The sequence below is a fragment of the Pelobates fuscus genome, chromosome 5 (assembly GCF_036172605.1).
Source record: "Pelobates fuscus isolate aPelFus1 chromosome 5, aPelFus1.pri, whole genome shotgun sequence".
Taxonomy (NCBI): Eukaryota; Metazoa; Chordata; class Amphibia; order Anura; family Pelobatidae; genus Pelobates; species Pelobates fuscus.
Window position 1 is genome coordinate 347,210,751 of NC_086321.1, and position 14,108 is coordinate 347,224,858.

The 14,108-nt window shown below is 41.3% G+C and overlaps 1 protein-coding gene across 1 annotated transcript in view; it reads right to left on the reverse strand.

The window, feature by feature from the left end:
* Positions 1 to 12,485, reverse strand: part of MLLT1 (MLLT1 super elongation complex subunit) — a 29,232-nt gene extending 16,747 nt beyond the window's left edge. The window contains exons 1-3 of the mRNA XM_063455862.1: positions 12,204 to 12,485; positions 3,819 to 3,999; positions 2,247 to 2,329 (exon numbers count right to left, since the gene is read on the reverse strand). Coding sequence (XP_063311932.1) covers positions 2,247 to 2,329; positions 3,819 to 3,999; positions 12,204 to 12,215 — 276 coding nt within the window. The 5' untranslated portion in view covers positions 12,216 to 12,485. The remainder of the gene's footprint in view (positions 1 to 2,246; positions 2,330 to 3,818; positions 4,000 to 12,203) is intronic.
* Positions 12,486 to 14,108: the final 1,623 nt, after the last annotated feature.

Here is a 14,108-nt window from a genome sequence, read left to right on the forward strand (position 1 = left end):
CCCCCACCCACCGCTCAGGGGTGGGGGCCGGGGGGGAGGACAGAAGGTCCCCCCCCCCCTTATTGTTTTATTAGGGCCCCCACCCACCGCGCAGGGGTGGGGGCCGGGGGGGGGGGGACAGTAGGTCCCCCCCTTATTACCATTTTTTTTTTTTTTACAGTGAGCAGCCACTGTTTAGTGGACATGCCCCTACTCGCGGTATAGCGAGTAGGGGCATTGGGGAGATTTTAATCTCCCTTGTCCTATTATGGGGGTCATATTGACCCCCATAGAGTGAGGGGGGACATGGGGGGCTTAGGAAGTGGCGAGGAGCACTGCTCCCTGCCGCTTCTATAGTTACATATTACAAGGAGGGAGCTGCACGCCGGTAGCTCCCTCCTTGTAATAAACTGAACGAACAAACTAACACTGATACACAGTGTTAGTTTGTTCGTCTGATTTTTTCTATTCATTCATTCGTCTGTCTGATGAATGAATGAATAGATGAAATTCCCGTTCGCATGTCCAGGTGTTTCACTGGGCATGTGCGGGAATCTCACAGTCTGTGTAGTGTGGGTAGATGACGTGTCCCACAGGGACTTCACCTACCCACACAAAGATGGCGGCGCCCTGAATAAAGATCGGGGCAGAAGATAAAGAATTAAAAAGAGGTAATGTGGGGGGCTTAGGGGCATTTGGGGGTGACTAGGGGGTCGATTGGATGTAGTGGAGGCGGGAGGGGGGTTAAAAAAAAAACGGGATTCGGCATGACAGTGCCGCTTTAAATTTCCTCCCTTCCATAATATTGTAAAACGCTGCAGAATAAGTTGGCGCTATATAATAATAATATTTAACTTATTTTTTTTTTTTTTTATGTTATGCATCACCTGTATATATTAATCTGGACTTCTCAAATCTTCTTTGAGCACAGAAACTTGAGAAATCATGTTTCCACAACTATCCCAGAGTTCCCATGTTGACACGCAAATGAGCACACACAGGCAATGTGCTTTATACTTCACACTGCATTTTTGCATATACCCTTAGCCAGAGCTTGACAAATTTGCTTGGAATCTAGGAGCCAGCTAGAAAAGTTAGGAGCCAGAGAATTCAACGCCAAAAATACAATTCTTAAAGGGGCATTATAGTCACCAGAACCACTACAGCTTAATGCAGTTGTTCTCAAGTTGTTCCTGTCCCTGAATGCTTTTCAATGTAAACACTGACTTTTCAGACAAAAGGCAGTGTTTACATTGCTGCCTTGTAACACCTCTAGCGACAGTCACCCAGACGGCCTCTAGAGGTGCTTCCTGGGTCAGTGTTTACAATGTGCAGCACCTACATTAATATTCCCTATAGAGATGTATTGATTCAATGCACCTTTATGAGAAGTTAAATTGGCGCAGTGGGGAATGATTTCCTATGGGGAATTGGCTGATAATCTCAGCCATAGAGGTGGGGCCAGCCGCAATGTCATCATCACGACGTGGGGGAAAAAAAAAAAAAAGGTGAGTAAAAACACTCACAGACATACAGATACACACACACAAACACACTCAAAATTAATTACTTTATTTAAATCCACCCAGGCTTCTTACGTCTGGAGAGCTGGAGTGGATAGGCTTTCCCTGCTATCATCTCCCTGCTCCGCTCCCTGTTTAGTGAGCCGGGGGCCGGAGTGACGTCACAACCCAGCTTCCAGCATCACGACAAGCCGCGCAAGGGAGATTACCGCTCCCTTGCTGCGGCATTAAGTCATCCGTCCGCCTCCCTCTGCTCTCCATTACCCGGCCGCCCCCTCGGTCAGCTTCCCTCAGCTCTCCATGAGCTGGCGCCCCCCCCCCCCCAGCAATAAATGAGCCGGCCGTTTGATATTTTATATATGACAGACAGAGAGACACAGACAGCGTGTGTGTGTGTGTGTGTGTGTGTGTGTGTGTGTGTGTGTGTGTGTGTGTGTGTATGTATGTATGTATGTATGTATGTATGTATGTTAGATAGATAGATAGATACCCTGCCCATATTAGTGGGAGTGAAAAGTCAAAACAGCGAAAAGGCACTAAGAAAATAAAAGAAGGACAAGAAAGTCAGAGAGGCTAAGAAAATGAGTGTAGATGGAAAGTGAACAACTGAAAATAGAAAGGGAAGAGAAAGGGAACTGGGGGAGAAGTGGGGGAGGAAGAAAGTACCAAAGAGGAACAGAGAAGGTGGGGGGAAAAAACGAGAGGAGTAGGTAGAAGAAAGAATATACTTTTTTGGAGTTTTACCTTATTTTTAAAGTGTACTTCAATGGGTAAAATGAAACCAGCATATCCAGACTCCTCTACTTTATACGGAGGTTCTTTACAGACTGAAAGAGAAGCAGACAAGTCCACGATGGATGTTAAAATGATTTTTAAAGGCATGGAGATAAAAAAAAACAACAACCATAATTCTGCACTATGGAGCCTGTGGGGAGCCACACGAATAATCCAAGATCTATAACAGGTGTTCACTGCTCAGGATTCTAAATATAGTTATGGTTCTCTTCTATAAAATAATGTCATTTAGCCTGTATTGTACAGGAAAAGAAGATTTAATAGGAAAATCTAAAAAATATAAATATGTGGCGTAGTCTTTGTTCCAACTTCCAAAAACTCAACTATTCCCATCATTACAGTATCAAATAAAAACCATGAAAATTCATCAGTTATGTTGAAAATTTTGTTTGATGATTTTAATTTCAGCTTACAATACATTTTCCATATATGCATGAGCCCAGTCACAAAGAGGAAGAACTTTTTTACAGGCACACACAGAATCGCAGAAAAAGTATTCATCTACATTGGACGTCAAACATTATTGCAATGTCTTCAATATAAATGAAAAATAAGTAACTTTTTTTATTTATTTAAACAGAGTGACAATGAGAATATACTCCATTGTTTTCTAGTGAATGGCTTAATTATAATTATTGCCTCGTTGCTCCGAATTTGGTTTAGCTTTGTCTCAAAATATAGTCAAACGACTTGCTAAAATCCCCTATAGCACAGTCATGTTTACTGAAGGGAACAATAGTTCAGTCCTAGAACAGGAAGAGAAATGGTCAATTGAAAAAATGCCAGCATTAGGGTAATAAGGAAATGTAGAAGAACCTAGAACTAAACGAATACAAACCGGGAAAACTAACAAATTAAATAAACCGTTCTAGCATTGCAGATAATATTCAATAAGGGATGTAGGGATGTATATAAAAAAGACCCTTTTTTTTTTTGCCAGAAGCTCAAGGAAGCAAGGCAAATGGTTAGAGTTAGGACCCACCTAAGAAGTCTGCCTTGACATGGCAGGTGGGCATACCCTCTCATGGCCATTGGAGGTAACTAAAAACCTCCATTTGTATAAAAATACATAGGGATGTGGAAAGAGCGCAGGTAACTTTTTTCTTTGGTTTTTACTATATGTATTTTGGCTGATGTGTACTATAGTCATTGCTGCCGCCCAGGAGTAATGGGAGTTTGAGCGCAGGACTAGTTTCTTTGTATTAATATTCAATAAACTTAAAATACTGCTCAGAAATGCACGATATCTTAAAAAAAAAATAAACAAACATCTTTTAATTGTAACCATTTACAGACAGTTAATACAAAGCAGACTATTCACGTCACCCTACATTATTATGTTCTTGGAAAAGATGTAACAGAATATACAGAAAGCATGCATGTGATCTCAAGATTTAACGAAACAATGGAACTTTACTACATGATCAACACAAAAGTCACAGTTTAATAGCACTCAACAAAGAAGCACAGACATGACCACCATTGTTATATCAGGTCACAAAAATCAATAGGATCACTCACCACGCTTGGGTTTGGGGAAGCTGTCATGCAGCCTGAAGACCACTCGCTCTACAAAATGTTGTATGTCACACTGTTCAGGGCCACGAACAAAGACCATCCAGTCATGGGTGAATCCGTCTGTAGTAGGCTTCTTCCTTAGTTGGGCTCGATGACCCAGTTCCAATTTCACCTGTACTGTGCACTATAAAGAGATTAAGAGTCAGGAAACTTACACACTGTAATTTTATATATAAATTTCAAGCTCTCTCGCTAAAGATCTATATGTAAAATAGAATCCTGTAATACCTTTTTTTATTGGACTAACAGAATTTGGAAATGATAAGCTTTCGGGAGAACCCCCCTTTCTAAAGTCTAAAGCGTTTTACATCTGCATCACTGGACTAATACAGCTACAATTTCTACTCTTTCATTTAATCATATTGAATTGGTGATAGTGACTGGAGTCCCCTGGTGCAGACCCTCCCTTCAATGTTAAACGTTTTTGAGGAGTTTACCACTAAATCATAGATACCGGTAGTACGTTTATTTGAGCCAAGCCTCCTTCACCTCTTGTCTCCGCTACATTATGTATGTAACTTACTTGTCAAATATCCTTATTTGTTTTACTGGTTAAGCACTGCAGAATATGTTGGGACTGTATAAATGCCAATAATAAAAATAAATAAAAAAAGGTCCCTTGCCACCCATAGCCTGCATGTATGGTTACGGCAGAGATTACACACGTCTGATTTATACCAGCTGTGGGTGCTGTGATAGGCTGACCGTTGACACACTCAGCCAATCACAGATGCATATATCTACTCAGGCCAATGCTTTCTTATTAGCACAAACAGCACAGATGGGGATATGGTTGTGGGGGGACTCAAATTTAAAACATAAAAAAAGGTTTCATGACCAGGGGTCTACAGACACTGTAACCACTTCAATGAGATGAAGATGTTACAGTGCATACAGTCCCTTAAAAATTAATTATATAGTGCCAGGAAAACAAAGCTGATTTCCTGGCACTATAGGCTCCTGCATTGCCCCCCCACAGGGCTGAAGGGGTTAAATTCCCTTTAGTCACTTACCTGAATCCAGTGCCGATATCCCTTGACGCTGGGTCAGGCTCACTCTCCTCCCCTGCCGACGTCAGCTGACATGGGAGACCTAATGCGCATGTGCGCCAAAGCCCTCGCTCGCATTAGGATTTCCCCATAGGAAAGCAATATTCAATGCTTTCCTATAGGGAAAAATCTGATGCTCGAGGTCCTCATGCAGAGCGGTTTCAATTCAGGAAGTCCCTCTAGTGGCTGTCTGGTAGACAGCCAGTAGAGGAGGAGTTAATCCTCAGGGGTAATTATAAACTGCAATAACTACCACTGTAGGGTTAAGGGACATGGGACATTTTACCCAGACCACTTCAATGAGCTGAAGTGGTCTGGATGCATACAGTGTCCCTTTAAATACGTGGAATACCTAGGCTGGCATATTTGAGCACAACAACAATTCAAATATGCTTTCATGGGTACAGGGGACACGTTGAGCTTGATAATAGAAGTATGCACACAAGCTAATAAGAGAATGGCATATCACATCTATTAAAATCAAGACAAAATGTATTATCATCTGCCATATTTTTGATTTGTATAACTAAATGTTCCTACTACTAGAACCTGTTGCTTAGCACAGAATATACACCATTTAGCCACTTTACAGTGGAGATTTTATGCTGCTTAAAAGGGACAGCTGCTTTGAATATCTGAATGCAAAAAATGAGACAGGAGCCATCACAGCATACTCTGGTTATATTTAAATCATCACGTCACAGGATTATTACATTAGAACATATCTTGTAATATTGATTAAATATGCTGTTGAGAATGTTGTTGTGTAAACTTAAAAGTAGAAACCTTTACCACTGTGTTCGTCTCTATTCTGAAATTGCTCCTTGTCTGTCATTGCCATTAACTGCCCTTTGCACCTGTCAGTTTGCATATCCAATACATTGAGAGAAAGGAGAAACAGAATTGCTCTAGCTGTGCCAGGACTAAACTGTACTGTGAACTTAATATACATTGAAAAGAAAAGAAAGCCATCACATAAAAGAAAGAAAGTTATCCCAAGTTATAGGTTTTATTGAATAGCAGAATTTCAGAGATGTGCCATTCTCTTTTAAATTCTAGAAAGTTATCACCAACAACTGTGCAAGACGAGCAAATTCCAAACTCATCAAACTACTTTGATTTTTCATTAGGGTAAATGGAAGATCAAGCAAATGCATAATCTGCTACCTGAAACGTTGGTGTGCAGGACTTTAATAGATGTGTACAAATGAAATGTGCCTATAGACAAAATTAAAGGTACACTTCAGCTTGCTAAAAAGAGATGTGTGAATAGAGTGTCCTCTTTTTGTGTGTGCAAAAAGTGTAGATTTTAATAGATATTGACACTTGTATAAATTAACCTGGTAACAACCCCACTCTGCACCCCTGCCACCCTACCCCCACACCAAGTTTTAGCTCAGTGGAGCGAAACTCAAGAGGCAGCAAATGCCCAGAGCACCTGCCTTGCAGATACTTCTTATTAAACTGCATTGGGAAGTCTGTGATTGGGAAGCCACAGAAAGTCTGGGCAGGGTTAGACGTGGAGGGCTTATAAAGGCTGCAGAGACAATTTTTGCAAGCTGTTTTTAAAAAATACCCGGAATGAAAAAAATGCATAATTAAATGTGTGCAATTTTTAATTGGGCTATATGTACTAAAAGGCGATTTAAAATTTATTTTGTATTTGGATAGTGTAGTGTCCCTTTAAGTATTTTTTTCCTAATAAGCCCTCTAAAATACTGGCAAGATCTGCCATCACATGGACAGTGAGATCTGGAAACAGAACAGTGTTACATAATAAGAGGGAAACTGCCAAGAGATCAGGTCAAAAGACAGGGCTGGGCAATATATAGATCTCCAGATGCTAACTTCATTTTGCACAACATACTACAAACTAATTGAAGTTTCCTATACAATATAAAGTTACTGAATTACACTATGCATCTTTTACTTTGTTCCATTTAAGATGCTACGCTACTATCAGTCCGAAGGGCTAGCAAGTTAATTATATTACCTTTTCTGGACTACTACATTTTTACCATCCTGAAGTAGTGCATCTCTGCTATAAAACGTATACTCCTTAGGGACTTTAGTTGTCATTTTAGCTGATTTTAACCATCAAAGCACCAATTTATTATTTACAGTAATCTGCAATTGCTAGAGATGTAACGGACAAGCTCCACCCACCAGACCACTAGGGACCCGGACCGGATCACAACCCCCACCAAACCACCAGAATCATGATCCCCTTTTCATTGGTAAGAAGCATATTCATTAAAAGGTACATTCCAAGAACCATACCAACTACAGCATGCTAAAAATGCCCTGGTTTCCCAATGTAGGTTCTTACCTGGGGTCCGCTCCCTGCACTCTGCAGTGGCTATGGTGCTTGTAGTATTCTTTTACTAAATATTGTAATATGTGGGGAGGGTAAACTCCCAGGTACATACCCTAACGAAATGTGCAGTGTACGGTTTAACATTCTAAGACATTTCTATTTAAAACTGTTCTAAAACAGACAGCGTGATTTTCACAAACATGTATTTTTATATACACATATTTCACCCTGTCCTATAAAGCAGACAAAACTCAGCAGTGGAAGAGGGGAGGAAAGATTTCTAATCTCTTCAGAGTTGCTCTACTGGGTTAATCGTTTCCTAATACTTCTCTCTTTATTACAACAGAGAGATAAGCAGTCCCTTATTCCATAAACCTGGCTCAGTGACAAATAAATCTCAATCACAGTTAAAGGCTGGTGGCCTGTAAAATGTGTGGTTCTCCCAATTTCGCAGATATTAACAATTTAATCTTCAATTTTAATGTTTTACCACTTATTCATCTTTTATTATTGCACTTGCAAAAGGGCAAGAATTAAAGCTGCAACGTCACTTCTGAGATTTCACAAAGAACGAAACTCATGTATCAAAACCAAAAAGAGAAAGTCAATAAGTGTTAAGCTTGGTTTAAATGTCGATGCCTGACTGAAACTGAAATCAAATGAGTGTTGTGGTATTGAAACCAGGTATTTGGCCATCATAATTCAAATATAATTAGGGAAAGAGAGAAGGGAGAAGGGGTCCGCTATAGAGAAGAAGAAAAAATCATAATGCCAGGTGGTGAGAAACACTGAGGCTAATAATGCAAGACATATACACACATATATATATATATATATATATATATATATATATATATATATATATATATATATATATATATATATATATATATATATATATATATATATATATATATATATATATATATATATCCACCCAGGACATACTTGAAAACAAGAGAAATCTCGATGTATCCTTCCTGGTAAAATATTTTATCAATAAATATAAAGGAAAGGGGGAAAAAAAAGTACCTGACCACATCTGCTATACAGATCCAGACTATCACTACAAAATGGAATAGTCATATCTCTAGATTCCCCAGACCATCACCAGAGACTCAGCACCGTACTCTATAGCTTATCATGCATATGCAAATGACAAGCGATTTCCATACAGTAGCATTTGCAGGTGCTGGAGTGAGAATGCTCCCATTTGGAGAAGTTGCACTATACTTGCTCATGATAAAAAGAAACAAAAATGCTGCTGCAGTGACTTTATACATCACTTGCTGCTGTTTGGGACAAACCAGGCCTACAGTTTCAATTTCTGTACTGATATTCTCATTGAATAGATAGGCAATTGTGAGGATTGCAGACTCCCTTCAACCAAAAAGATCAAAATATAATTAAACATCTTAATACCCATCAGCTTTAACGACAATGCAGTCTCCTTTAAAAACCATCTAAGAATCGGGTCACTTTAAACCTTCAAATTAAAGATTTATTGGTTTATTCTTTGTGGGTACTGGCTTATCTTTGGAATGAATTACTTCACTAGATTTCGCTCTCTATACACGACTAGTTTCCTGCAGCAAAAATTTCATCCAGAAAGTCTCTTGTTACAGTAATCCAGCATCGTAATTCTACATTGTAACATACATCAAGAAAATGTCGTATCGTCTGTGCAAACCAGGAACTACTAGAGGAAGCTAACCGGTAAAATTACAAAGGTCTTTGATAAGGTGCTTTGTTCAGTACTGCGTTTCATAATATTGCACTTGAGATGTGAATGAAAGACCTTTACATTTATACCAATCAGCTTCCTTTACCCTGTTCCTGATTAGCACAGAACAATTTTAGCTTGGCTGCTTGTAATGCCAGTGTTTTCTAGCAACTGTGAATAATTACTTCAATGTGAGCCCCATCTACTCTAGGAATGGCCGTCCAGCTGAGCCGTGCACGGCTTCCCTCATCGTTTTACAATTCTTTTAGTCTTATCCAGTCTTGAAAATCCCTTTCCACTAACGTGATGCCTGTTTGTTTGGGTCTCTTCTCTCAGTTACGGAATATCAGTATCTCTTTTACAGTTTACATCTGTTTTACTATATTTCTCATTTGGTATAATCTGTCTGTACTAGAATGTCTCATATTCAGGCAAAATGTCTGACTGGCTCTTGGCATCTCAAAAACTCAGCTTCTGAATATAAATCTTTATTTTCTTCATCTATGTTTGGCTTTCACAGAATCTAACCAAGGGATTTGTTCTCATTATCACATATTGCAAATGGGCTCACTGAATACATGTGCGACTGTACTAGAATTTGACTGGAATGTTGGTCAGAGTGTCAGCTGAATTTGCTGGAGTCACTTAATTAAAAGAAGAAAGTAGAATCTGGATTGATCAAATTAGCTAATTTTTAGAGCAGGTATTGGTTACTTTTTGGCCTCTATTTTGCAGAGCCTTCACAGCACGTGACTGCTCTGGTCAATGCCAGGGCGCACCACCCTCATAACTTGTCTGGAATGCTGGACCCTCAGCATACTGTTGGCGCTCTCTTTATAAACAAATTAATAATAGAGCTGGCTGTCACCCTGGAGATGGCAAGGTCTGTGCAGCTGCTACGTAAAGAACATTTCTCATATCACTGTGCTTGGCTAGCTTGCACTTGTGCCATTCTCTCTAACTAGATTTCCCCTGCCTCGTCTCTACCTCGGCTTCACATACAGTACTTCCTTCCTGGCAGTTTAGCTCCACTTCACTGCCACCTCTGATGCTGTCCAAATCCAAGTATCCAGCTCATGTTCACCTTTCTTTTTCAGTGAAAGTTCCGTCATTAGCCTCACCACATATCCTCCCATTCAGCCCTCTCTGACTCAGTTTCTCTCATTTCCTTTATACACAGTTTTCCTTCTACTCTTTATTGTTCCTTTTCTGCGTTCACACTCTTACTTCCTTTGCTGTTCCACATCTTGTGTCTACTCGTGTTTTGCTCCCTTCATATCCAAAGTCTCTGTCCTCAAAACCATAGCTGAAAAGAGACTTGCGTCCATCAAGTTCAGCCTTCCTCCCATTTGTTTTTTGCTGTTGATCCAAAAGAAGGCAAAAAACCCAGTTTGAAGCACAATTTTGCAACAAGCTAGGAAAAAAATTCCTTCTTGACCCCAGAATGGCAGTCAGATTTATCCTTGGATCAAGCAGTTATTACCATACATTGAAAGATTATATCCTTAAATATTCTCTTTTTGCAAGTATGCATCTAGTAGCTGTTTGAACATCTGTATGGACTCTGATGAAACCACTTCTTCAGGCAGAGAACTCCACATCCTTATTGTTCTTACAGTAAAAAAAACCTTTCCTTTGCCTTAGACTAAATCTTCTTTCCTCCAGTCTAAACGCATGACCTCGTGTCCTATGTAAAGTCCGGTTTGTGAATAGATTTCCACACAATGGTTTTTGTATTGGCCCCGAATATATTTGTATAATGTTATCATATCCCCTCTCAGGCAACGTTTTTCGAAACTAAATAGGTTTAAAATTTGTTAACCTTTCTATCTTCCTTTCCCATGAAATTCACACTGGTCTTTTTCTTCCAATATAGATCACTTAAACGAACACTATAGCATTAGGAATATTTGCTATAGTGTTCCCTAACTTTGACCTTTCCATTATGGACCAGAGAGAGGACCACTAACCTAATCACGCTCTATCCAGGCTCAGATCCCCCAGATTTGCCCAACTTTCTTCTTGAATTTCCTACCTCCCTTGTTGCTTCCTTTCTTCTTTTTCCTCTTACTCTTGTACTACTTCTATTTTTGTACCCTGGCTCATCTTCCTCGTTGGTCCCACTTCTTGCACCTTCTCTGGCCTTACTTCCCACTCTAGCAACCAATTTAAATCTGCTTTCTTCTTACTTAATCTATGGCAGGGCTAGGCAACCTTCAGCACACCAGATGTTGTGAACTACATCTCCCATAATGCTCTTAAAGCCATAATGCTGGCAAAGCATCACGGAAGATGCAGTGCACATGTGGAGAGCCGAAGGTTGTCTACCTCTGAACTGTGGTATACAGCACTGTATATCACTGTCCCTTCCTTTGTGCCAACTCCCCTCTCTCCCAATTCTTACCCGGCACCCCTTCCTTCATCAGATTCCTCTCTGGCAACACTTCCCTTTACCAACTCGTCTTTGGTGCCCCTTTCCTCTACCAATTCTTCTCTAGTCCTTGCTTTCCTCTACAGCTCTCCATCCCCAAGCACATTTACCTGCCCTGCAGCCACCTCCTGCTCACGCTTACCTAAGGACTGAAACTCACCCAATTATTCACTCCTGCATATTTTTTTTTTTTTTGCTTCCTTCTCTTGTTCTGTGTACATCTCCCTTTCTAAACACACCTTCTTCCTCATGGATCCCCTCTAACCCTTTTCCAATCCCCCCCACCACACCATTTTCTCCAGAACCCTTTTCTCTGTGTCTCTACCTCCAAACCATCTCCCTTAGTCCTCTCTGCCTTGCTCTATGCTAATACCCCATCCCAAACCTCTTTAAAGTCCATGTCCCCTTGTCTGTGCCATCTTCCTAGTCTCCCCCCCCCTTGTCTCCTGGGTCCTGCTATCTGGCCCTGAGCCTCACTCCAATCTGCTCTTGGCTTCACCCCTCTCCAAATCTCTGTCCTTTAAAACCTGCTCTCTCCAAGACTCCTACTCTCTGTCTAATCTCACCCTGCGCCACTCTCTCATTCCAAGCAAGCCCAGCTCTCTATCTAGCCCTGAGCATCTCTCTCATAGTGAAAGGAGCCCTCTCATACCGACACACAGTGTGAACACATTGCTGGCAGCTCTGCCCCTCTACATGTGATTGTGTGGCCCTTTATATTACAGCAGCCCTGCACCCATTGCCTGTGATTCCCTGCGAGCCAGTGGCCGCAATCCTGCCTAAAGTACCTGCCTTTCCTTTTCAATACCTGGCTGTCCATGTCTCTCTCCTCTGACCGTCTTTCCTTCTTCCTTGGCTTGTTACCGATCCTACGACCTCATGTTCTACCGCCACGGCTTCCTGCTCCACCGCTCTCCCCTGCACGGCGAGACGAAGAAAGTCACAAATCCAGGCAGGCCCCACAGCCCCAACCTAGGCCCGAACCCCCCCTTTTGCTGCTTGCAATGGACCGCTCCGTCCGTCGATCCTATAGCCGGAATACCGGAATGTACCACTCCGCATCTGACCAATCGGAGGGAGCTAGGGGGGAGGTGATTCATGACAGGAAGAAACTGGAGAGAAAGAACGGGAGGGCCAGCGCGAGTGGTGGGCGGGGCTAGTATGATTGGCATTATAATTCACTAATAGGTGGCTGACTTCCTGTTTCCATGGCAATGGAAGGTTCATTCCCCGCATTCCCTTACTTAAATCACGGCCCTATACACTCTTAAAGGGACAGACCGAAATTTCGTGTCTATTGTTTTGCTTCATCTGCAATTTTAAAGGGGCTTATTCATTAAACACAGAATTGTAGTGCATTTAAAACCAAATTGTAATATTTAATTTAAATAGGATAGATTTCCAATGCCACTCTAGTCACACCTTGGCTAATTTAGCCTAAATTATGAAAATCTGGTTTACAGTTATTATTATTATTATTTATAAAGCGCCAAGCAGGTTGCCATTTTAATGATTGATCCCCAAGTGAAAGCCAAAATATTTAATATATTTGGTGCATTAAATTATTTTATTAAAGGGAAAGTAGACACCATAACCACTATGTGTCCAAATGGCACTGTCCTTTAGGAAAATTGTTTGACAGGTTACCTGCGGTTGATGCCCAGGGTCTCCTGGCTTCATTACCGATGCAGCGTGCTGTACTGGTTATGGTGCCCAGAGTCTCCCATAAAGGAACACTCCACCATAACAACTACATCACACTGTAGTGGTAATGTTGCTAGTTGGGCCCTGGCACAACTCCATTGTAAGCAGTTAAAATATTTTACAGTACTTTGACTTCTGACTTCAGCCTCCTAACCACCAACTATGGACCTTGGCCTAGAAAGGGCTTCTGTTGTGGGGAGGTGGGTGTGAGGGGGACAGTTAAGACTACTTATTCCTCCTGGTATGGCTTTGCCACTTTTCCCAATTACAAATGTAACATTTGCCTCCTCAACTTACAATTTCCATATATGCAATTATTGAATGTATTGATTGTCCAGGTTGTATGTACCTTTCCCCCACCCCCTTTCCTGTCTTATTGTTTTCCCAGCAGGGCGTGGTCCCATTATTCCAGGTACACTTCCAGACCTGTTCAAAGTGGCTGTCCTGCCACTCCTTTACCTCTACCAATGTGGTCCTCAGCCCTTGCTATGGTCTGTCCCCACCCTTACCTGTAACCACAGTGCTCCATTCACAATAGTTGTAATGTAATTAAGTTTTGTAGTGTAATTGATTGCTAGAGATAGTCAGACAGAGGCGTAACTAGAAACCACGGGGCCTCGGTGCGAAAATTGCCCTAGGGCCACCCCCCCCCATACGTCAACCCCCTCCCATACGTTACCCCCTCCCCCCACATGCAAACAGATACACATGTAGACACACACGTAGACATACAAACACACATACATACATTCAAACACACACACACACAGAGACACATACATACACACACACACACACACACACATACAGACAGACATACACACACATACAGACAGACATACACACACTCACATACAGACATACACACAGACACACATACAGACACACACACACAGATATATACACACACTCACATACAGACAGACATACACACACTCACATACAGACACACAGACAGACATACACACACATACAGACACACAGACAGACACACACACACACACACATT